Source organism: Callospermophilus lateralis, chromosome 6, assembly GCF_048772815.1.
Source record: "Callospermophilus lateralis isolate mCalLat2 chromosome 6, mCalLat2.hap1, whole genome shotgun sequence".
NCBI classification, from domain to species: domain Eukaryota; kingdom Metazoa; phylum Chordata; class Mammalia; order Rodentia; family Sciuridae; genus Callospermophilus; species Callospermophilus lateralis.
This window is the reverse complement of record NC_135310.1, coordinates 140,507,333-140,533,776: the sequence shown is the minus strand read 5'-3', so window position 1 is coordinate 140,533,776 and position 26,444 is coordinate 140,507,333. Positions and strand designations below refer to the sequence as shown.

Genomic DNA, 26,444 nt, shown 5'->3' with positions numbered 1-26,444 from the left:
GATGATGGTTGCACAACATTGTGAATGTACCTAATGTCACTAAATTGTACACTTAAAAAAAGGCTAAAACAGTGTATTTTATGTTGTATATTTTACCCTAATAAAAATATTTTTCTTTTGAAATAATACTCATAGAAAATATAAAAAATGTAGGAATAAGGACTTCTTTTCTAGGTTGCTTGTATTTTTAATCATGAATAAATATTATATTTTATCAACTGATTTTTTTCTGCATCTATTGAAAAGTTATTTTTTTTTCTCCCTGAAAATGATAATGTAATGACTTATGACAGACTTCCCTAAAACTAACTTTATATCTTGGAATAAATCCAATTTGTTTTTTGTCTATTGATAGATTCAGGTTGTTGGTATTTTATTTTGGATTTTTACTTTTTTTTTTTTATATCAGGGACTGAACCCAGGGGGCTCTTAAACATCCCCAACCCTTTTGGTATTTTATTTAGAGACAGAGTCTCACTGAGTTGCTTACCACCTCACTAAATTACTGAGGCTGGCTTTGAACTTGAGATTCTCCTGCCTCAGCTTCCCAAGCCACTGGAATTATAAGCGTGTGCCACTATGCCCAGCAGGATTTCTGCATTTATACTGTTAAATTAAATTGGCCTTAATTTTCCTTTCTTTTTATTTTTTTTTTTAGTTGTTGATGGACCTTTATTCATTTATTTATATGGGGTGCTGAGAATTATACCCAGTGCCTCACACATGGGAGGCAAGCACTATACCACTGAGCCACAATCTCAGCCCCATAATTTTCCTTTCTTATACCTTCTTTTCCAGGTTTGGGAATCAAAGTTATAATAAAACAAAATAAGTTATGCTAGCATATAACTCTCTTGGAAGAGTATTTTCATCTCTATTATCTGGAAAAACCTGTATATGACTGATATATTTGATAGAACACACTGACAAAGCAATTTGTGGGATATTCTCTATAGAAAAATTTTTCATTACTGATTCAATATCCTTTAATGGTTATAGGAATAATTTAGGTTTTTATCTCCATATGAATTATCTAAGTCAGTTTTAAAATATTTTCCCCTAGAAATTTGTATATTTTACCTAAATTTTAAGACAATTAGCAAAAACTTCCTCACAATATATATATAGATATATACACACACACACACACACACACACACACACACACGTAGAGAGAAATATGTGTACACATATATTTTTTTATTTGAGAAGTCTTTTATTAAAATATGTCCCAAAGTCAACAGTTTAAAATCAGGCAATCACAACTAAAAATAAAATTTCAGGTCAACTTGCCTTTCAAAATAAAATCAGATCTTTGCCACTGAATTGCCCAGGAGGTTTTCCTTGTAAAGAAACAGTTAATACTACTTTATAAAATGCACACAAAAATATGTATAAAAAATCACCCCAGAATAATACCCAGCTGTAGCTTATAAAACACAAGCTATTCCTCTGAGACATCAATAACCTATTCCGCATCTGTCCTCCCAAGACAATTCCAGAAGTCTTTTGGCTATGGAAAATCTGGCTCCAGAAAGTAGAGTGCTAATTCCAAAACTTCCCCTGGGGTTGTGAGGCCTGGAAGCACATTTAAAAAGAAACTACTGTGGGCAACAGATTTGGAAGTAACAGCTGGTTTTACAGAGCTACAGATGGTGCTTTCCTTCCCTGCTCTCCCACTTCCAAACCCGGAGCCAGAAGGCAACAGAGGAGCCGACCCTTCTTCCAGGATGGGATTAGGGGTTCCTGTGCTTGCCCACATAACACCTGCTGGTTTGGGTGACTTTCCCAGATTGGAGGCTGCACCTGGATTCTACTAGGAGCTACATTCAGAATTCAACTGGGGCAAAATCCATCATGGGTGGCTAAACAGAGCTTCTGTGGTGCTTTTAAGACCCTGGAGCACTGGATGAGTCTCAGTGGCTCTCCCCAGAACCTCAGTAAGGCCAAGATCTGGGAAAGGGGTCTTGACTCATGTTAGACTGGCAGAGAATGAGGCTAGTGGTTATAGAGCCAGCAAGTTCCTTGGAGGTTACATGAGGAGGACAGGTTTGCAGGGTTCCAATAGAACTTCAAACAGAGTCAAAGATTGAGATGAGAGGCAGATAGGAAGAGGAAGAGTTACACAGTGCTTCCTTCTGAGGTGTCTTATACCTTGCCTTGAGAAAAAATCCAAAGACAGGCCTCAAATGCCCCTTGGAAAACACCTGGACACAGAACAAGTTCATGAGCCAAGACTCCAAGCTTTCCCTAAGCCCCAAACCAGGATCCATTTTTCTGTTTCTTGGGGAAATATTTCTGATCTTGGGAAAGAGCACTGTAGAGCCCACTGCATAACAAAGGCAGAATGAGCCAAAAAAAAAAAAAAAAAAAGGAACTTGTAGGGACATAACTGTTCCTCCCTTGGAGGAGAGGGCCAAAAGGACTCTAAGACAAATAATCTAACAGGCCAAGCTCTTTAAGTGCTCTCAAGATCTGGGCATTCACAGTGGGGTGGGGTGTCACCTAACATCATAATGTACTCTAAAGGTTTGCACTCCTCAGGTCACGGGTCTGACAGTGAGGTAATGGTCTGTGTTCAAGTCTGTGAGCTTGCCGTCACCTAAGATATCTTGGGTGACTCCCAGAAAAAGGAGCTTGAGGGAGAGCATCCAGGCCCAGCTATCTTTACATCACCCCCAGAGACACCAGTGGGAGCATCCTTTCTTAGCCTAAATTTCCTGCAGAGTGTGAGATTTCATGCAGGCTGGAGCCCCAACACCCTCGTCCACCACCTGTTACATAGGACCTGTCAGCCTTTTCTTCAGAGCTAGTGAGCTAAGCAGACCCCAAGCCTCCTCAGTCAGCTGTCTGCTAAGATGCCAAAGGCGCCAGAGAGGACACAGCACTCCCAAGAGTCAGGAAAGAGGGAGAGGTGGGTTTCAAAGTTTCCAAGAATGTAAGCCCTTATCTGTGTGTGCACTGGCTGCAATGCATTTTGGGATCTACTGTTCAGACAGCACCACTATAACCAAAATGGGCAAATTACTAAAGGGGAAAGTGAGGAAAAAAATAAACTGTCTTTCTAAGACAGAAGAGTCAGGCTTTTTGGTCAGTTAGTAGCCCACTGAGGAACGTGATTCTTTTCTGCAATTGCTGCTGGCAGCACTGGAGCTGCATTTTTTCTGTATCCATCCTCTTTTTACTGCCCACTCCCCACCAGGGCTTGCAAGTATTCCAAGGCTTTGCTCAGAATCACTACTCTGGGGGCCTCAGAGCAACTGGCCAAGGTGGGTACCTGGGCCCTCAGGGTCAAGAACCATGAGCAGAGGTCATTCTGTCTTTTGCACTCCAAGAAATTATGGTTCTTCCTCTTGGTTACATCCTCAGTATCAGAACTGACAGGTTAGGGGTGGCAGGACCGGGGAGTCTCACTTTCCATAAGTGAGGGGTTCACAATATCTTCACTGTCCTCATCTTCTTTCTTCTCCAGGGCTTCTCTCTCCAGTCTCTACTTGGAGTCCCCTCTCTGGAGCCTCTTCTTGGGAGCATTCTGAAATCTTCCTGATGGTTGAGGTAATGTTTTTTTGCCTTAATGTTTATCTTTACTGATGTCCCTTTGATGCTTCTTGCTTTGCACTGGATACATCTGTTTTACACTGTAGGGAATCCCTCAAAAGGTGGGCAATTATTGTCTGATTTTTTTTTTAATTCTGAAATCTCTATTTCCTTGCCTGGTTTACTTTTTGAAGTCTCCTTTTCATGACTTTGGGTGTATGGCAGTAGTTTGATTTCTGAATGTAAAAGTGAAGAAGGTCTCTATTCCTCTTAGTTGGTTAGCTGATAACTGGGCTTTGGTGTACCTCTCTGACCCTGGACACCATAACGATGGCTTCAACCTTAGATGCCACTGTCCTCTGTTACTAAGTACAAGGAAGCACAGGGAGGAGCCAACTCTTCTAGATAGCGTAAATGTGGTCCCCAAATGACTCCTTATCAGTGAACATTTTTGCACCTCTAGTACTTCTTCCTCAGCATTGTTTTAGGTTATTATTCTTCCCCTCTTCCAAATCTTAGCATATAAAATCCTGCTGTCTTTGTTTTATAAGAATTCCTCAAAATGGCTGATCCATGTATTTTCCAGTGACACTGTGTTTTTGTTTTCATATTGCTGTAAGTATTTTTTCTTGTTTAATGAGTATAATGGAGGAATGAGTCCACTTTGCCAACATAATGACATTTACATTACAAGTGCTAATTTGTTTTGTATTCACCAAGCTAGTTTACCTCAAATCTCAGTACCAAATTACACTGCTTTGGTTTTCATGACTGAGAATATAGACATTGACATGTGAATATTTTGAGCATCTGCTATATTACCTACCTTTAAACTCTCCACATCCTCTTCTACATTTTCTTCAAAGTGACTTACATAAAAAGGCCTAAATTTTTCTTCAATGCCTATATGAAAAAAATAGTCCTTTAAATTTCTTAATTTTCTAAAATAAAATTAAAATATTAGCAATCTATTGTCTTTGATTTCTTACCTCAATCTGTGGACAAAGCAGTAAGATAAAAATTTAAACTCCAAATCACTGACTCTGATGAAGAGACTAACAAGACAACATACCAGCAGACAGGAGAAGGGTTAGAAAACACCGGAAACCAAGAGCTTCTGTCTCACAGAGTACACTTGCTCTGGCTGCAGCAAAAGCCCTAATGGTGTGAGTTAATCACCAAGTGGTCAAGGATGAGTGAACTCTGTTTCCATCCCTCTAGCATCAGATTTATGATAGGATGAGATACTCAGAATAAGGATTGGGAATAAAGGATTAGATATTAGATATTATGTATCAAATAAATATATGAATCATTTGGAAGATATTATGTATCAAATAAATGTATGGATCCTTTGGAAGGAGGAGAAAGGAAGGCAGTTTGACTAGGGCATCATGGCTAAGAAAACACATACATGGTAATGAGTTCACTGGATTTTCTCTTTGCTCATAAACAACAGTTGGATCTGAAAGACTAGCAACCAAGAAACATCAACAAGCACACAGACAATAACAGCAGCAGCAGCAGCAACAACAGCCTAATCTTTCTCAACATAGCATTAAGCAAGGGGTAGCCGACCAGTAGAAAATGTTTGATCAATTTGATCAATAATCACTTTGTTGAAGCTAACGACCCCCCCAAAAAAAAAACTATAATTCCACCGCCACCCACATAAGCAAAGGCCAAGTAGAAAGCCTAGACTTGCAACCTTGTGGGTTAGTGACAAGGCACCCCAGTATTCCCACCAGGGTGAGGTTAGAGAAACTCAAATAGGAAGATAGGACTGTGCTGCCTGTTAGCTGACAATGAGCCCTTCCATTCTCTTGGTGTCCAGACACCACAAGGGTAACCTGGACTTGTACCACACAGAGCCTAACAGATGCCTGACACCACAAGGGTAACCTGGACTTGTACCACACAGAGCCTAACAGAATGCCTCTTCTCCACCTTGTTGGGTAAGTATCAGAGAAAGCCTGTCAATGACTTGGGACTTCCACTGTTGTCCAGTGGTGATGATGCACTTTGATTGCAGTGGTTGTGGAGACCATGTAGACTCTGCCACAACGTGAGGCAATGACCAACAGTGTAAAGAAGACCCTGCTTTGGGTGTCAGTGGGGTCTGAGCAGAGAACTTGGACTTCTACCTCTGCCTGGTATTAGTAAAGTGGCAACCACTAGTGGTTCCCCTGCCAAAGCAGAGTCAGGAAAAAATCAGCTAAAACAGAAGGCTTAAAGAATATGCAGACTCTTATAATATAGTAAGATATATACGTTTCAGAGAAATCATACATTATACTACGAACCAGAAAAATTCCAAACTAGAGTAAGAAAAGGCAACAGATTCCAACACAGAGATGTTGGTACAACTGGCAAAGACTTTTAAAACAGCCATGATAAAAATAGTTCTTCAATAGGAATTTAGAACCTGCTTGAAACAAATGGAATACAAAGTCTCAGCAAAGAAATACAGAATGGGGTTGAGGGTACACACATACTTAGTGTACTGAAGACTGGGTTCAGTTCCCAACATGTATTCCCGTGCGAAAGCGCATGCGCGTACACACATACACACAGCAAAATAAAAAGCTCCTAGATGGACTTAAAAGCAAAATGGAGATGACAGAGAAAAGCAGTTAACTGGAAGATGAAATGACAGAACTTCCCAATCTGAACAAGGGAGAAGAAATTAATTGAGAGGAAAAAAAATGTAGAGCCTCAGGGACCTGCAGCGCCATAACAAAAGATTTAGTTTCTATGTTATCAGAGTTCAAGAAACACAGTTTCTTGAAAATACAGTTGAAAAAAGCACTCAAAGAAATAATGGCTGAAAGATTCCCACTTATGTCTAGGCATAAACATAATTTCAAGAAGCGAAGCAAAACTGAAGCTGAAAAAACCCAAGTTAATCCACACCAAGAAAAATGTAGAAAAAAAATGTGGAAAAAAAAGACAAAGACAAAATCTTGAAAGCAGTCAGAGAGAAGTACAACGGAAAATAATACCTATAAGGAAAAACACTTCACACAATTAGAATGACATGATTTTCAATTGAAACCATGGAGGCTACAATATTTTTCAAGTGTGAAAAGAAAAGAACTGTCAACCCAGAATCCTACACCCAGCAAAAATATCCATCAGAAATCATAGGAAGATTCAGACCTTCTCAGAGGAAGAGGAAGAGAATTTATTACCCTATGAGAATAGCTTGAGGAAGTTCTCCAAACAGACAGCGACTGATAAAAGATGACACCTTGAAAAACCAGGAAATACACACATAGTATACTAAAAAATAAAGATTTGGCTTTTGTCTCTGATTTGGTTCCTGACAGGTAGTTCCTAAAATACTTGGAATCTCCTAAAGTAATAAGGAGGATGGGTGAGCAATGGAGTTGGGTAGATAACCTCAAAACAGGGCCTGGTAAGCAGAAAGATTAAGCCATGATTAGAGGTGAAACTTTTGGCACCACCTTTTGAACTGCAAGAAGAGGAGAGGGATGAGATTAAGTTCAATTCCTAAAGACCAATGATTTAATCTATCATGCCTACATAATAGAAGTTCTGTGAGAACCATAAATGATGGGGTCCAAAGAGTTTCTGGATTGATAAACATATAGAAGAGCTGGAAGGGTGTATGTGCCTGAGGACAGTAATGAAGCCCCATGTGTGTGTGTGTGCGCGCACGCACACACACTCTCTGCCATATCTTGGTTTATATACCTCTTCCATTTGGGTGTTTTTGAGTTTAATACATAATAAAAATAAGAATTTTCATAGGTTCTGTAAGACTTTCTAATGAATTATCATACCTAGGTAGAAGTCATGGGAACACCTGAATTTGTAGTTATCTGAGCAAAAGTGTGGATAGCCTGGGTACCCTATTTGAAGTGACGAGTCATATGGAACTAAGCCTTTAAACCTGTGGAGTCTGATGACAGCTATGCGTAGTCAATTTTAGGACACTCAGTTGGTGACACATTTGGTATCAAAATAAGAACACCACAACACAATAATCAAAACAATGGGTAAATACAATGAACTTTCCTTCTCCTCTTGAATTTTCTAAATTATGACAACTAAAGCAAAATGATAGCACCATCTACTATTGGGTTCTAAACCTATGTAAGGGAAATATTCAAGATTATATACAGGAGAAAGTAAAGGGAAGTAAGGGACATTAAGGTTCCTACACTACATTCAAACTGGTGAAGTGACACCATTAGTAGCCTGATATATATAGGTAATGTAATAACTGGCATATCCATTTAAAAAACCACACATAGAAATACAACAAAAACACTGTAGATGAATCAAAGTGGAATTTTAACATGTGTTCAAACACCCCCAAGAAGGCAGGAAAAATGTTGTAGTTTAGATCTTCATGTCCCTGAAAGGTCCATTTTTTATAGGCACAGTCCTTTACCTGTGGTGCTATTGGGGGAGATGTGAAGCCTTCAGAAAGTGAAGTCTACTGAAAGCAAGTTAGGTCACTGAGGGCATATCCTTCAAGGGAATGTCAGAACCTGGCTCTTCCTTCTCCACTCTCTTACGAATCCCAGCTATGAGGTGAATAGTTTTGTTACCTGTGTTACCTGCCAAGACTGTGCTGCCTTGTCACAGGCCCAAAAACAAAGGGGACAACCAACTGCAAACTGAAACCTGTAAAACTGTGAGCCAAGATAAACCTTTCCCTTTTATGATTGTCTCAGATATTTTGTTATGGTAATGGAAAGTTGACTAACATGAAAAACGGGAATGAAAAACATTAAGAACAAATGGATGACAAAATGAAATGTCAGAATAAGCCCTAACATACCACTCATTACATCAAATGTGAATGGTCTAAGTACATCAATTAAAAGAAGACACTTAAAAAACATGACCCAACTATAATTTTTCAGAAGAAACTCACTTGACATATAATGACAAAGGCATCTTAAAGTGAAAGGATGGAAAAGATATATTTATCAAAGGGAAAGCAGAATGGCTCTATTAATCTCTAATAAAGTAGACTTCAGAGCAAACAAAATTAACAAAGACATAAAGAGGGACATTTATAAAATGATAAAAATATCAACCCTCTAAGAAGACAGCAATTGTAATGCAAAATATGGAAAGCAAAGAAGGACAGAACTAAACATAGAAATAGACAAGTTCACAATTATAGTTGGAAATTTAAATACCCCTATTAATATTCAAAGAACAAGTAGAGAGAAAATCATCAAAGACCAAGAACACAACACCATTGACCAACAGAATTTAATTTAATTTAAAGACCATTCTACTCAAGTAGTCTCCTCAAGTGCTCAGAGAACATGTACTAAGACAGACCACAGCCTGACTCATAGAAGAAATCTGAACAAATTTGAGAGTACTAAAACACACAGAATGTGTTCTCTGACCACAATGGAGTCAAGCCAGAAATCAGTAACAGGGAGATGACAAGAAAATCTCCAAACTCAAGAGACTAAACAACTCACATCTAAATAACACATGGGTCAAAGAGAAAGTCTCAAGATCAATGAAAAAAAGAGATATACGAAGTTGAATGAAAATGAAAATACATGTCAAAAATTCGGGGGCACAACTAAAACCGGGCTGAGAGGGAAATTTATAGCAATAATATACACATTAGAAAAAAGAAAATGGTCTCAAATCAATAATCTCAAGAACTTGCAAAATAAATACAAACTGAGCATAAGGAAGGAAATAATAAAGAATAGAAACCAATGAATTAGAAAACAGAAAAACAATAAATTAATGAAGCCAAAACTAATTCTTTATAAAGATTAGTAGAACTGATAAAAATCTAGCAGAAACGAAAAAAAGAAGACATGAATTACTAATATCTGGAATGAAATAGGAGTTATCACTAGATTCTGCAAGCATCAAAAATATAAAAGATACTACAATCAACTTTATACATAAACTTGATAACTTAGATGAAGTGAACCACTTGCTCAAAAAATATAAACTACCACAACTGCCCTAATATGAGACAGATCTTTTGAGTAGTCCTTAAAGAAAACTGACTTCATAGTTTAAAAACTAAGCCCCCACTCCAAACACAAACAAAAATCTCCAGGTCCAGAAAGTTTTATGGGAGAATTCTACCAAACTTTTCAAGAATATACATTCTAGGAAGTCAGCTTAAAACTACAAGTGTTACTTGGTTTTCTGAGGACTCAAACCATATTCCTTATATTATCTTAGGAAAATCAATGTGGGGAATGTATCCTGCATAGTCACAAAAGATGCTCTTACTAGGAAATGTTGGTCGAACTTCTGGGTTCGTCTCCCAGCAGAGCTCCATGAGGCTGATGATCTCCTTTGGGCAGTGCTCAATGATGTCTTCCACATTTGGCCTGTTCCCAGATTTTATGCATATTAAAAGTTGCTCTGCACAGATAGCATCTTTAAGACAAAGAGGATCTTTGGTTAAGACTTTTGGGTCCTGCTTTCAGGCAAGAAGATGACAGAACTTGAATAATAACACAAATTTGTCTCTATCTAGTAAACTTTTAGCATAGCAGCCTTGTTCTGTAGAGGTAGAATGACCTTGTGACAAGCTGACATATTCCATCATAGAGATGATCAAACAACAATTTAGTTTCTGAAGATTAAAGGACAAAATTCAAAACAATGGCTGCTTTCTGTTAAAAAAAATGGATTTTATGTGTAAAGACAATGGCAGTTCCCAGATTTTAATACAAACGCAAACACAGGACAGCCCTCACCTTTAGGAAGCTCATTTAATGACAGTTTAAGTACAAGGGGCTCTGGTAACACAATCATGACTAGAACAGAAGGTCTGGTGTTTTGCTAAGTCCAGAAAAATAAGCAGGAGTTATCCAGGTAAATGGGGAAGGAGGGCCCATTTATGGAGGATGATTCCAGGCCAGAGAAGGAGAATGAAGAGACTGGAGGTAGGGGAGGTAGTTAACAAAAATCATGATGCAGCCCAGAAATTACTAGTTTGGTAAAACTGGGCATACTGACAAAGGAGGGAGAGGCAAAGGTCAGATTATAAAGGGCCTCATATTCCATACTGAGGAATCTGAGCTTAATCCTAAAGGCCATGAAAAATTTTGGAAGGATTTTAAATAGGGGAATAAAATGGTTGTGTTTGCCTTTTAAGATGACTATTTTGGCTGCCATGTGAATGGTGGACAGCACAGGAGCCTTTGGCAGAAATACAAAGGGTCTGAACTAGACAGAAGCTAGTGGTGACAGAAAGAATGGATTAAAGATGTATCTTGACTTGTGTGTGTGTGTGTGTGTGTGTGTGTGTGTGTGTGTGTATAAACCATACACATACACCTTAAATTTATAGCTTTTGAGATCTTCCTGGATGTGGGAGATAAGGGGCAAGGTTGAGTCTGAGATGACTCTAAGGTAATAGTGAAGATATTTTCTGAAGCTAGAGTGACCTATAAGAACTTACAAACTGTGGATCTATTTATGAGAATGTGCTTTGGAGATCCCTCTGGTGTGTGTAATGGATCTAACAGGCAGGTGGATATCCAGGCAAGGGCCAGAGACAGACATTTCAGAGGCATCAGCAAAGAAACAATATTAAACCACAGAAGCTGATAATCATCCAGAAAGAATATATAGGAAAATGTCCATTAGTTTATATACTTCAACTGGAAGAATGACCACTTACGTATCTGTTCTTTTGCATGAACCACAACTTAATCATCTTTATTTTTTTCAATAAAGTACCCACAGTAAGTACTGGAAAAAAAAATTAATTCTGAATGAAGGGCAAAGTGAATGAGTGTCAGTATGAAATGTATGCCAATAGTATGCTAAATCCTCACAAGGAGAAATAAGCAAATTTTCTGTCCAGGAAGAGTCCAGAAATTTTATAGCACTTCCAAAGGTTAGATACATTATCAAGGTGCCTATTCATCTGAGATCTTGGATTCCTAAAATGGAATTACTCATTCACTGAACACAAATTTTCTAAGTACCTACTGTGTTCTAGGCAGTATGTGTGTTGACGCTGAGGAAATGACAGTGACTAAATCAGATGTGGCACTAACCCTCATGGAACTCAAAGTCCGGTAGGACAAATTGCCATTAAATGAACAAAAAATTATAAATCTTAACTGATTTCCTTGAAGGCTATTATTTCACATAATTATTTAGATTAATAAGAAAATCCCACTCCTCTACAAATGTCTTACTCTCATATGGCTCCTTATTTGCAAATATTGCCCAAAGAACTATGCCAAAGCTGTATACATCTGACTTCTCTGTGGGTTTGGTATTGATGTCATTCAAGTGCTCCGGGGCCATGTAGTAGAGGGTGCCGCCATTTTTCACAGAGTTGCTGTTCACTTTCCTTTGCTCATTGTGTTTCTCTTTAGTCAGTTTGCTCCACGTCTTAAAGGAAGCAACACCGAGGTCAGCTATCTGCAAAAGATCAAACCAACACAATCACTGTGTGAAGTCTATAAGCAACTCAGATTTGGCTTTCAATTTGGGATTTATCTAACAGATGTGAGGAACAGAAATGGTTACATTGGGCAGGTTTAAAATAGCTTCTGAACACATTCAAAGAAATGTGTTTCCTCACTGACATGCAAAATCTTCCCCAAGAAATGTTCACATGAAATTCTGTATCTTGATTCTTATGCAATAAAAGGGCAGGGGAAAGCAGAAGCATTCCTGACATGACAGTAACAAATTGGGTTCATTCTGCATGTTTTTTTCAGTTATTTCTAGGGCTGGGTGGAAAAACATTACTTTCTTCTCAGCAGATTTACGTAGCTGACGGGAGAATGGGTACTACACCTTCTATTTCCCCAAATGGTGTCCAGAGGCCCATTGGATGCATGTTTCCATGGATCAAGACACACTGAGCATAAAGACTGTGATCTTGTTGGGTATCTGAACCTAAGAAAAAATGATATGGGAAGGAGGAGGAGGAAAAAAAAAAAACAAGAAGAAAAGCAGAGAAAAATACCAAGGTCAGACACAGAGCAAAGAAGGAAGTGGCAAGCTAAAACGTCAGAATAAACTAGCAAAAGTGACAGTTCCATTTTTTTCTCTAGGAATTCAAGCAAGCATTTGGGGATGAATGACAACAAGTGATTATCTAAAAGTGGCAGATTTTAACCCAGAATATAAGAGAAAGGCTATTAATTTAAAGAAAGAATTTAAAGATATGAGAATAAAAATCTGTCCAAGACTTGAACAAAGGATTAGAACAGATTCTTGTAGGCAAGTCCTGAGTTCTTCCCCTAACGCTGCTTCCCCTTTCAGGTTCTTTGTTTTGTTTTGTTGTGGTTCTGGGAATTAAACCCAGGGCCTTGCACATGCTAGGAAACTCTCTACCATTGAGCTACAACCTCAGCCCTTCTTCCAGGTACTTGTACCTGGATTCCAGCTGCCAAAACCAATTCGATCTGTTGCTCCTGTAGTTAAATCTTGCTCGTGAGTGAATAAAAGAAGGTTCCCTTTCTCTGTTCCCTTTACTACAATGAAAAGAATATTTTCAAAAGGAAATAGATACTTTTTAAATCAGCTATTTTTCAAAAGAGAAGTTTTTGCTGCCCAAATGGTTGATTTGCTGCAGATCTGACTCTTAGTCATATCAAAGTTCTAAGGATTTTCCACACGCACCCCTCTGGATTCCCCTGCATTTCCAGAAAGGAATCTCAACATAGATTCCCTGGAAAAATGATGAGGCAGATGGCCCATTCTAGAGTGAAGGGGGCAACTCTTGAATGTTGTATCTCAAAACCTAACAGAGGAAAAAAACCAAAACCTAGGAAAGTGTTTTTCTAGCCTACTCCAATCAATTGCACTACTCCCAAAATGACATTAGTCACATCCTTACACTTATCTCCCAACCCCATCAAATCTGCATCTGTCCTTTCAATCCCTGGTAAAGCCATATGACAGCACCATCGCCAATTATATGTTGAGCCAGGTCTTCCTTTATCAGCAGCAAAATGGCCATTTGGGCATCAAAATTTTCTGCTTTGAAATTTAGCTTATTTTATTTTATTTTTTACTTTCACCTTAATTTTTTTTTCTTTCTTTTCTTTTCTTTTTTTGGCAGTGCTTGAACTGATTGAACGCAGGACCTTGTGCATGCAAGACAAGCACTTTACCAACTGAGCTATATCCCCAGCCCCTCACCTTAATTTTTGTAAAATCAATTTTCTTTTTCCATCTGTAAAAATGGATTTTCAGTGGAAAATTATAACTGAAATTACTCAACCAAAATTACCCAACCTTCTAGAACACTATAGCTTATAGTTTACCTTAATGTGAAAATTATCATCAACAAGGATATTTTCGGGCTTCAGGTCCTTGTGTATGACACCTTCTCCATGTAAGTAACACATTCCTTCAATGGTCTCCACAATTATCCTTCCTTTGACAGAGAGTGGGATACTGATCTAAAACAAGCGATAGTAAGTCTATGAAATGGCAAGGTAATCAAACTGACCAGAGCCACTATTCCACTGAAGAGTGGTGGCACTAAATCTGAGAACTGAGTCACCAGGTTTCCTCTCTCCAGATGCTCTGCAGTACTACTGTTATGGTGACACAAGTTTCCCTTCAAGAAAGATTCCATTCCAAGGGAGAAAAGGTATTGATGTCATATTTTATCAGTGTAAAAGCAAAAATTCAATGTCAATCTTGTAGCATACAAAAATATTATAAGATTATATTCCTTGTGAACAAAGTCACATTATTGTTATTATTTATGATTGTATTTTCAGTACATAGAATGGCACCTAGACCATTTGAATGAATAACATATGTACAAACATTTTCTATGGCATACACCTATAATGTGATACTGTTATCTGTACTGACTACATGAAAAATGTCAAGGAAACGGTCATGTAAAATAATGTTAAAGACAAAAAGAAAAGAATATAAGGAAATATGTTCACACTGATTACAACCATGTAAAAATCTGTGCAATATGTATTGTTTCTAAAACTATGCTGAAGTGAATTAATATCTATTTATTGAATTGGTATCAGACCCTTTAGGTGTTTGTAGAATCTCAGGTCACTCTTACTTAAAGTTATATTCTAGTTATATCAACATCATGTTTGTATAAACAATTCTAGCTTCATTTTAGTAGCTGAATTTTAATTTTGCTAAACATTGAAAATCTAGGTACACTGGTTGTTGGTTAACAGGAAAAACATTTAAATGACAGAATTAGATTTCCATGTCTACCCCTCACACCATATTTATCACATAATGTAGCTGAACTACAGCATCATTAGTTGGGTCACCATCACATAAAAGCAGATGAGATCCATTCCCTTCTTCTTTGGTACAATTTTGGGTTTAGAAAAAAAAAAAAGTCAAGCAAGTAAAGTTGCTTTCCTACCCACCCCTCTCCTGCTCCTCTCTTGGATCCTCCTAACTTTCTTCCTGAGCTCTGACTGGTGCACTTTATCATTGCATGATCCTAAAGAATGCCTCCTGTGACAAATGACTTATCTCCCAATCAAAGTGCCTACTTCTTTCAAGCAGTCCACCTTACCTCGTTTGGAGAAGGACAGCAATCTGGTCAAAGGACAATACAATGTGTATAAGTGACATCTTTTATCCTCTTTGTATTTTTGAGAGAAGCCTATTGAGTAGCAGTTATAGAGTGGAGGTAGAAGGTAGAAAAGGGGGAATATCTGCTATAAAGGCAGCCACATCCTACTATTCCTCACATGTGATGTATACTGGCCACACCGGATGTTGCAGTTCTGCAGATCAGGCACCCTTTTCCTTTGCACCTGCCTTCTCTCTGCCTGGAACACTTATTCCCTAATTGTCTGCTTCAAACCTTCTATTTGTCCTTCAGAATGGAAGCCTCTCTTATCTATCCCAGTTGGGGTAGGGGCTTCTCCTCTGCTTTACAACAGACTATCGGTGTTTATTAAAACACTACCACTTATTTACCTGCCTTCTTTTACTTGCTGGAATCATATTTGCTCTGCATTACTCAGGAGCTAGCCCAAGAGCTTGATCTTAGTAGTTACATAAACTTTCAAAAACATTTTAGAATTATTTGGGTTTAGTAATAAACAAGTTTTATTTTCCTGTTTTAAATCTTATCCAATGTTGTTGTGGCTTATGTTCTGTATTTAACCTATAATAAAGGCTTCTTAAATAGTATCGAAGTGCAATTGCTAATATTCCATCTTATATGTCACAAGAGTGTATATGCTTTCATTGATCAACCCATACTTGTTATCTCTCACACAAATGCCCCATATCAGACCATGTGCTTCTGAAGACAGGCCTCTCTCTGCAGTGTGAGCCATGGAAAGGCTGGCAGGTCTGGTAAAAAGTCAACTGCAGCAGCAAGACACATAGGGGACCTTTCAAGTGGTGACACAGAGGTCTATAGGTGGCTTGAGAAAAGGAAAGACAACCTTCTGTGTGGGGAATGGCAAGGAGGTGCTACTGAGGGACTAACTTAAGATAATCCAAACTACGAGGCAATTCACCAAGATACTATTTTAGACCGGAGAGCCATAAATGAACTCCCCACTTCTAGCCATAGAGCCAGCACCCAGTGCACTACAAAATGTCCTCTACCTGGGCCTTGAGCACCTGCATCAGGTTTCCCTTCTCCATGTACTCCATCACCAGGGAATAGTCCCCTTCTTCTATGATGATGCCCAGGAGCTTCACCACCCGACTGTGCTTCAGTCTGTGCATTATCTTCCCCTCCTCAAGGAGCGACTCATTGTACCTGTGGGCGGGAAAGATGCTATGCTGAGCGGGGCACATCTGGCCCCTTCTCCCTCAGCACCTGGGAATGTATGCATTTCTGCACCTGTAATATGTCACATCTCACATGCTTCAGTCACACTGGGAACCATACTGATCTCTTTCAGATACAGACCATGAGCCTTACAAAGCAGAGAGGCTTCTCTTTCGTCTTTGCACCCTTCCTTCCCAGTAACTGGCAGTGGATATTCAAGACACGTAAATCAATGAACAAAAAGTGCACCAATAGCAGCAACATGGCCAGATGAAGACTATTCTGGACAGACCAATAAAAGAAGGCCTCTCTTATATAATTACTTTAAAAAGAAGAGACAGGTTAAAAAAAAAAAAAACACTCCACTGATTGCTTTAAAAACAGGCTTCTTGGCCCTTTTTATATATGGTCTTTTTTTTTTTTTTTTTTTTTTTAAATATTTAGGGCTGGTCCTTACCCCAAACATGAAGCAAACAAGTAAGCCTACTTTCACTGATTCCTCTGGATCTAGAATGAGCCTCAAAGGCTCCTGTATTGAAACCTTGCCCAGCTGGTGGTGCTATTGAAAGTAGCCTAGTTAGAAAAGGTAATTTATTGGGGGCTTGCCTCTGAAAGGTGTACTGTATCCCTGGGGCCCTTCCCACCCACCCTGCTTCCTCAGCTGCCATGAGGCCAGTAGCATCCTCCACCACATGCTCCCACTGCCATGGTCAGCTGACCTTGGACTGAGCCCTCTAAAACCAAAATAAATCTTTCCTCCTTTAAGTTGGGAGGAAACTCCTCCTTTTCCTCCTTTAAGTTTCCTTTTCTTTTTAAGTTGGGGTTAGCCAAGCTGACTAAACACCTCACATATCCATTGCCTCCCTCATCTCCTTCTCTCTTTTTAATTTTTTCCCCTGCACTTCTCTTCTATTATGTCCTAGTTTTCACTAACTAGCCTCAGAAACATCACTAGAGATAATGATAATAGTAAGAGTAACCATTACCCCTGACATAGAGCTGGTGTATCAAGACTCACATCAGGTTCTGACTCATCCTGAAACCTGTACTGTCCTTGATAGCCACTTTCTGTGGTCAGCAGGGAGTGTGGCCCACCCACCTCTGCTCCCAACTCACTCAGTGCACTTGGGCCCCGTGTACACCTTTTTCAGGATCACTAATCCATGGGTTCTGTGAAAGCACAAGGACACCTTCCCAAAGCCTCCGCTGTCTAGATCTTCTTTCTTCAGGAGGTCACTGGAGTTCATCTTAATGTCATCCAAGGACATGTCTGGTTGCCTTCTGAATACTCAGAATGTGCCCCAAAAAACTACTTTGTTTATTTCTCAGTGCTGGACCCTATAAATAAAAGAGAAAGAATATCTCAGGGCAAAAAGATCATGATTCAAAAAGTCACATGCTTGGTGGACCTTTGATTTTTTTTTTTTTTTTTTTGAGGATAGACATAATCTTTAAAATGAGTTGTTTTTCAAAGAATCAAAGAAGACTGTAACTTTTATTCCCTCAGACTTGTCATTTTCCAGCAATATGGAGCACTAGAAAAAAAATTTTAAACGTTCCTGCTACAAAGGACCTTGATATATTGGATAACAGGTGTCAAATATCTACTCCAGTGATAGCTGAGCTCAGTGGAAAGGAAAAAGAATTTCAGGAACAGAAAACAAACTGGGCATAGGATGAGGGGCACTGCCCACATGGAGACCCTGAAGGGCACTGCCAACCTTGTCAACTAGATGTTGGGTTTAAACCCCACTAGGGACAGGAGGTGAGATGGGGGCATGCAAGAAAAGAGGACTGGAATGAAGACCCCACCTTAATATGATTCTCCAAAGTGTGCTACTCCTCAATGGAATGACAGGCTAGAAAAAAGGCAGCCCATTAGCCAACGAATACAGAGTCCAGGACTAGGCATGGGGTATTAAAAAAATTCATAACTTGAGCCTGTCTCCAAATTTGGGCTTCAAATTTAGAGGATCCTGACCATCTTCTTCAGGCTGGTATCTCCCAAACTAAGAACTTTTATGTAGAAAGTGGCCAGATAGCTGAAGCCAACAAACACCCTCATAATCAGGCCAGATAGAACCCTCACAAAACAAAAAAAAAAGGCACTTAATTTAATAGGAGCTCCCAATCCAAAATTATAAACCACAAAAGAAAAAGTTCACTATGAGCCAGGTCCAACAAATAAATAGCAGTACCAGGCACCAAATAAGCTTAAGAATTTCAGACAACTAAACTATTGAAGAGAATTAAAAAACAAACAGGTTTAAAGCAATTATGAGCTGAAGTAGGAATTAGAAGACTATACAAAGAATAATGCACTTGGGATAGGAAGATGTGAAAAAGAAAGGATTTAGAGAATGTGGCTGTCTGCATCAGATCTCAAAGTGGAACTATTTGCTTCAATCTTCTTCCTTTTTCTTCTACCCCTTCATATTCACTGATTTTCTCCAAAGTGAAATGAAGAATAAAATCCCACAGTGAGTCACCATAAACACCAATATATGACTACCAGAACATCCAAAATTAAAAATACCAACAGTGACAAATACTGATAAAGATATAACACAATTGGAATTTTCATAAACTGATAGGAGTATAAATTGGTACACTTTAGAAAAAGGTCTGATAGCTTCTTATAAAATTAAACATACATGTATATATGACCCAGCAATTCCATGCACAAGAGAAAATAAAATATTTGTCCAAAAGGCAACGTTCAGAGTAGCATTATTCATGATAGCCTCAAAGTGGAAAACGCTTTCCAAGAGGACTATGGTAAACAAGCCATGCTATATTCACACAAAATATGATTACTCACCAATAAAAAGGAGTTGAACTACTGATACAAAAAACAGCATAGAAATGGAAAAAAAAAACAATGCCGAATGAAGGATGATTATAAAAGTATATGTACTTTATAATTCTTTTTAATAAAGTTCTAGAATAGACAAAACTAATCTATTGTAGAAAAAGTATTCTGGTTGCCCGAGAGAGGGGAGGAATGAGTGGGATGGAGCCTGTGGGAGCTTTCTGGGGTGACGGTAATCTATTATATCAATGAGGGTTAGGTATGCACACACATATGCCTTTGCCAACACTCAGAATATGTACAGTAGGTCCCCCATATCCATGGGTTCTGCATTGGTGGATTTAACCAACTGCTAACAAAAAACACTCTTAAAAAACACTGCATCTGTTCTGAACATGTACAGACATTTTTCTTTGTCATTATTCCCTGAGCAATACAATATAATAACTATTTAGTAGCATTTACATTGTATTAGGTATTATAAGTAAGCTAGGAATGATTTAAAAGGGGGACTGGAGCTGTAGCTCAGTGGCAGAGTGCTTACTTAGCACATGTGAGGCAGTGGATTCAAGCCTTAGCACAGCATAAAAATAAACAAACAAAATAAAGGCATGCTGTCCATCTATAACTACAAAAAAAAATTAAAAATAAAGTACATGGGAAGATGTGTGTAGATTCTATGTAAATACTATGCCATTTCATATAGGGGACTTGAGCATTGTGGATTTTGGTATAAAGCGGGTCCTGAAACCAGTCTCCTAACGATACCAAGGAATAACTGCACTTTTAAAACTGCAGATAAATATTACACCAAAAGAACAAACTATAAATATACTGAATTTTAGTTGCAGCATGCATGCTGCAGTATTTGGAGGGATGGGTACTGATATCTACAATTTAATTTAAAATGCATGCAAAAAAAATCACATAGCTGGGTGCAGTGACCCACATCTGTAATCGGCTGAGGCAGAAGAGAATCATGAGTTCAAGGCCAGCCTGGGAAACAAAGAATGACCATTTCTGCCCCCCCCCAAAATTAGACTCACAGATTAATAGAGGAGATAGCGATGTGATAAAGCAGAGTAAAACTGTACTGATAGCAGATATATGAGCAAACACTGTAAAATCTTTTTAACTTTGCACCTTATTTGATGTTTTCCTAATCAAGTGTTAGAAGGCAGGAAGTTTAAAAAGTACCTTGGGGAGCAGACATTCTAAAAATGCCTGGGCTACTTACCGTCTTGTCCAATGGCCTGGTGCAGACAGCTCAGATAAGCAACCTTCTACATCTTATAGAAAGGTTAAGCAGATGATGCCCTCACCTCAACACCTTAGACTAACCCTACGGGCATCTTCCCTGTTATGCAAGGCATTGCCAAGAGAAAGGAAGCACAAGAGAAAAAAATGGATCAATGGGACAGGCACAGGGAGGGGAGGATGGGGAGGCTGACAAGAAAAAGGGATGAAGGCTGAGGAAGAGAAAGGGTGAGGCCAGTGCTGGAGATGACATAGCAAGGAGCCATCATGGCAGTGCAAAGGGCATGGGCCTTCTTCTTACATGAACTTTGGCTCTGTAATTCATTAGCTCTATGATCTTGGGGAACTTACTTAGGTTTCAACTTCCTCATTTGCAAAAGTAAATAATGATGACTTCATCAGAGGACTGGTAAGGATAACATGAGGAAAAATATGGGAAAACACATTTATTGGTTGTGGCTATGATTAGCCTCATCGTGTGGTTACGTGGCCACATTTATTTATCTAAATTGATTCCTTTTTTCTGGCTTTGAGAATGCCAGCAGATCCCCACTGGGCAATCCATGTGAGAATAAAATTGGGGGTGAGGGAGAGATAGAAAGCATAAAAGATATAACATTCATTCTAGGCCTTCCTTTTTCATTTACCATAGATTCACTGGGGCATGTGGTCTTTCCTATCTCATGATGGTAATTTGTCCCAACCTTTTCCTGCCAACCTCTTGCCTGACTAGAGATTGCTCATCTGTCAGGTCTCAGTGAAACTGCATTTCCTGAAAAGAGTCATGCTACATCTTTCTGTTTAGAGATTTTCACAGCACCCTGTACCTCTCCCCTGAAAGTTAAGACAACTGTTATTTGAGAATTATTTCTAATGAAGCTCACAGAAGGCAAACAAACAAACAAAAAATCAAAAACCTGTTGTGGCACTGTTTCCACTGTCTAACAGAATCTTAATATGTGCCAACTGATCATTAAATGGATAGCTATTATTAAAAAAAGAATTATTTAACTGTCCAAGAACAAAGAAAATAATTAAATGGGTTATAGCATAATCATAAGATAGAATATTACATATCAATTGTTTTCAAAGAATAAATCTGTAAACATTTTTTGTGTGTAAACAGATGTGTGTGTGTGTGTGTGTGTGTGTGTGTGTGTGTGTGTGTGTATGCACATATATAGGAAAAAAGACATAGAGAAAGACATCCAAATATTAGCCAGGATTATTACCTGAACTATAGGGAAATAAATAGTTTTTTACTTTACACTTTTACTGTATACAATAAACACAAATTATGTTTATAATAAAATTGTGTTTTAAAGAAGGGATAATTCCTTGATTCAGTAGTTCTTGACTCTGAGGAATTAAATCTGAGATGTTGATATATAGTGATGTTCCCAGTTACACTACATAGAACAGAAAAAGCATGTAAAACAATGTATATAGGTACAGAGTAAAGAATAAGTTATGCCCCATCCCTAGTGTTAAGTGTATCAGTTTTTAAAAATAAGACTGTATAAGAATGTTAAATAACATGAAAAATACTTAAACAGTCAAGAAATTACCAATCAGGTCCTGAAATACGCCCATTTGGGTATACAATTTCAACTTTTATGATTTTTATTTGGAATCTCTCCTTCACCTCAGACCACATTTCCTCAAACTTGCCAATACTAGGCCCTCCAAGCTTCCCGGATGCATGATGCATCTTGGGGAAGAAGGCCTCTGGGCAGGTTCACTAGACTTCATGAGCTTGGCTCTTGACCCAATCAGTTCTCCATATGGTCTTGCGGTTTGCTACTTTAGTCTGATCTTAATCTTATTTGTATTTGGCTGATTTCAATGATTTCTTCTTAGTGTTTTTCCTCCTTTATTTCCCCACAAATGATTCAGCCTTATATTACTGATGATTGGGATTGAACTCATGATTTCACATACACTAGGAAAGTGCCTTCAATTCCAATGTGGTATGCACTGCCTCCAACTCCAATTCAAATTTATTTAGCCACGTCTTGTGAGGAGTGAGGAATACCCAAGGGCCAAAAAAACCCACAATGAATTTAGGTTAGAAAGCCATATCATAATGGCATGTTACAGAGTATTAATGAAGGCAAACTAGCCATTATTAGTGCCATAACTAATTTCAACTAATTGCATCCTTTTAATGGGATTTGTTATTATTTTGAGATAAACTCATATTAATCGAAGGATGCAGGGAAGCATTTTTTTCCACTAAAATTAATGAAAATTCCCAAGAAATTTCTCATTTACCCTCTAAGTCAGGATAAGTTTAATTATCAAAATATGCATATTTACCTTTAAATGGTTAATCTAATTAATTTCCCCCCATTTTCCATACATAAGGAAGTGTGACAGAAAATGTTGATTGTCTGCCAGTGTCTCACTTCTCTGCTAATGGAACTCTGATTTTACTCAGGTATCCAACAAGACCAGAGGGCTTCTCCAAGGTTCTCTGATTATAACAGCCTAATGCTTTGCCTAGAAAGAGTTGAGCAAGGAAGAGCCAAATGTCCACCAGCAAAAGACAAAATCAAAAAAGTATTTAAGTAAACATGATCATATTATTGGCACATTATGACCCTGTGAAGTCAATTTTATTATCATCATCATCATCACCTTTTCAATTTACAAGTGAAGGAACTTAAGATTCAGGGTTAAATAATTCACACGAAGTGGCAGATCCTAGACTCAAACCTTGTCCCTTCTCTCAAAATTCCAAATCAGTTCTCCTATGACATGCTACTTCTCATGACCAATAATTTGTCTTTGGAAAAGTCCAGATACAAAGATCCAATCTTACAGTCTTTCCTGTCTATATTAATATGCATTTTGAAATATGGGGAGTGTACAGACTAATTTTTAAAAACATGAAAAATATGGTCCAAAATTGATATTCTATACATTAATATAATCAGCTATTTCTGCCAGAATATAATATCCAACCAAAGCACAGGAAGCTATATTTTCAAGTTCCAGATCATATAGGTGGTATTAACACATTATGTACAAACAGTACCTTGCCCAGTTTGGAAGTTGACACTTCTTAACGCTCATTAATAATCACAATCCTGGAAGTATAACATATCTCTAGGACTCAATATAGTGCAGATAGGAAACTATAATTAAATTTATTACTGCTATTTTCTCTAAATTCCACTTTAAAATAGGCTAGTCTCTTTTTGTGTATAGAAGAGCTACAGTATTCCACTTTTCTAAGTGGTCACCACTGCCTCCTTATTCTTCACAAAATATAGATGAGTAAAAAGTCACTCTACATTTCCCAGTTCATTCCCTGTCTTGGTTTCTTCAAGTGTAAATCAGGTAAGAATTAATAAGTGGTCTCAAAACTAAAGGATTTATGCAAAGTTCCTTGATTCAAACAGCTTCATGCTTTGCCCAGGAGTCCTAAGCAAGGAGGAGTCAAATAAACAAAGGCAACCAGAATGAACCCGTACCTCCACCCACTCATTCTTGGCGAGGCTGATCAAAGCTTGTGTGAACATGATGCCGTTTCTTCTTTTCCAAACCCTGAAGAGGATCTGCAGCACTTCATAAAAGCAAATGCCACCAAAGAAGTCACCCACAGTTGGGACAATTCATCCCTTTTTTGTCGCTGTGGCTGTGGACCGCTCCTTCCGCATTTGCCATCTCACAGCTAAGATTATACCCACATGCTTTAGGTTGTGTTTGCAACCTTCTGTAAGCCCAAGTGCAATTAGTTAAAGGCCCTTTCAAAGGGTTGGTAAGAAGTCGCAACTAGGGACATTTATAGTATAGCAAGAGCATGGCCCTTTCTCTTAAAGATAACTGCAATAATACCTCATCACCCCCACCAAAACGATAACCATAAAGCGTCGGCTCCATTGTGTCACCACAACGTGGGTCAGACACCTGGCCTTGTCACGACTTGAACTTAAACCCCTACAAGAAAGGCGCGCCCAGGCCGCTTTGCCTGCAGGAGCCCGCTAGCCGCGAGGCACGACTTCCCGAAACCCTCGGGCTCCAGAAACCCCGCCCACCCCCCCGCGACTGCGCGGCCACGCCCCTTCCGGGAAGCCCGCCGCGGAGAAGCGCAGTGACCGCCCAGCCTGGGTGCAAAAGCTCCTCTAAAGCTACTTACTTTCGTTTCCGCTGCAAACTTCCCGAGGCCCAGGTGAGGGACTGAGCCGCGGTAGGAAAGTCGGGAGTCACTCCCACACCGCAGCAGCCTCGCCGGAGAGGGCTGGGGAGCGCACTCGAGCCCCGACGCGAGTACCACAGGGGACCGAGCTCGGCCGGTCGCAGCGACAGCCCAGCTGAGTGACAGCCCGCGCCTTCCACCTCACCGCGTCCTGGCCCGCGCCTCCGTCGTCCAGCAGAGTCCAGCTTCACTTAGTGCTCCGGTCCAGCACCGATCCCGGAGATGCGGGCCGGCTGGAGAGCCGCGCAACGGACGCTAGGCGAGTGGCCGCGCCGACCACGCCTTATATAAACCCGGAGTTGAACCCGGGAGTTGTGGAGCCGTGACGTACTCGAGGGCGGAAACGGTTCTGTCTCCACCCTTCTTGTGCAGCCCGAGTGAAAAGCTCATTCTCCGTTTTTTCCGCCAGGTGGCTGATATTTCTTGAATACAAATTCCTGAATACAGAGTCACAAAAAATAGTGAGACACTCCAAACTCCATTTTAAAGGATCGCGCCTCAGCCTTGTTTTCAAGCTAGTTTCGAAGAGAAAAGAGGAAATCTCGGCTGCAGAGGAGAGAGCTTGGCCTAGAGGAAAGCCCTAGGTGGGTTCCAGTGGAGGAACCAAACCAGGGGGGTTCCCAGCTTGTGGGTTAGGTATGCTAAAACCATAGGCAAATTACCATTCATCTGTAAAGTGGGGCTGTCGAGGAAGAACTGGGATGATTACTTTCAGCTCTTGAAAATGGTAATTGTGAAGACTCAAGCAAAATAGGAATGCTTGCTATTAATTATAGGAAGTTTTAGGGCGCTCAGTGGTAGAGCACTTGCTTAGCATGTGGGAGGCCTTGGGTTTGATAACCCAACACCTAAAGGTACATTTTTTAAAAAGTTACAGAATTGAGCTGGTGTTATGGCTCAGTGGCAGAGGGCCTGCCTAGCATGTGTGAGGCACTGGATTCAATCCTCAGCACCACATAAAACTAAATAGATAAAGGTCCATTGACAACTAAAAAAAAAATAGTTTAAAAAAAGTTACACAAGTATATAGACAATGTTTACATATTGTAAAAAAGATTTATGTCAAGAGAATGAGAAAATAAGCTCCCGACATGAAGAAAATATTAACAAAAGACATACCTGATAAAGGTCTCTTATCTCCTATCCCCAGCAAAAAAAAAAAAAAAAAAAAACCTGTCAGAAGCAACAATAAAATGCACAATCTGATTTAAAATAAGCAAAAGATCTGAACAGATGCCTGGCCATGCAGATAAGCACATAAAAAGATGTTCAACATCATAAGTCATTAGGGAAATGCAAGCTAAAAAATGAGCCATTCACTCTGGCTCCAGCAGGGGGATGGAGACAGAACACTTAAAAAAAATGTGTGTGCATATATGTATGTATGTCAATAGACCTTTATTTTGTTTATTTACATGTGGTGCTAAGAATTGAGTCCGGGGCCTCACATGTGCTAAGCAAGTGCTCTACCACTGGGCCCAGAACACTTCTTGGAATGGCTAAAACCCAAGCAACAATTCATCCCCTGCAAGTGTGCAAAATGTTACAACTACTCCAGAAAATAGTTTGGCAGTTTCTTACAAAACTCAATAGTCTTCACTGCATGATTCATCAATTGCACACTTGGTATTTGAATTTTTGCAGTTTAATTCATAATTGACAAAAAAATGAAAGCAACCAAGATGTCCTTCAATAGTGAGTGATTGGAAAAGCCGTGGTACATTCATTCAATGGAATATTATTCAGCACTAAAAAGAGATGGAAAAAAAAAACATGGAGAAATCAAATGCATATTTCTGTGAAAGAAGCCAATCTTTCACATGAATCAGACCAGGAAGGGGTATCTATATATACAGAGAGAGAGAGAGAGAGAGAGAGAGAGAGAG

At 39.1% G+C, this 26,444-nt stretch overlaps 1 protein-coding gene across 3 annotated transcripts in view; it reads right to left on the bottom strand.

Moving 5' to 3' along the window:
- The window catches only part of Ripk1 (receptor interacting serine/threonine kinase 1), a 35,380-nt gene extending 10,793 nt beyond the window's left edge, over positions 1-24,587 (bottom strand). The window contains exons 1-7 of one of the 3 annotated variants that reach the window (XM_076859130.1): positions 24,499-24,587; positions 17,402-17,623; positions 16,117-16,273; positions 13,815-13,952; positions 11,727-11,955; positions 9,799-9,948; positions 4,364-4,440 (exon numbers count right to left, since the gene is read on the bottom strand). In XM_076859130.1, coding sequence (XP_076715245.1) covers positions 4,364-4,440; positions 9,799-9,948; positions 11,727-11,955; positions 13,815-13,952; positions 16,117-16,273; positions 17,402-17,553 — 903 coding nt within the window. In that variant the 5' untranslated portion in view covers positions 17,554-17,623; positions 24,499-24,587. Of the gene's footprint in view, positions 1-4,363; positions 4,441-9,798; positions 9,949-11,726; positions 11,956-13,814; positions 13,953-16,116; positions 16,274-17,401; positions 17,624-23,833; positions 23,898-24,498 lie in introns of those variants that run through there. The other 2 variants (XM_076859131.1, XM_076859132.1) reach the window with 2 other exon arrangements.
- Positions 24,588-26,444: the final 1,857 nt, after the last annotated feature.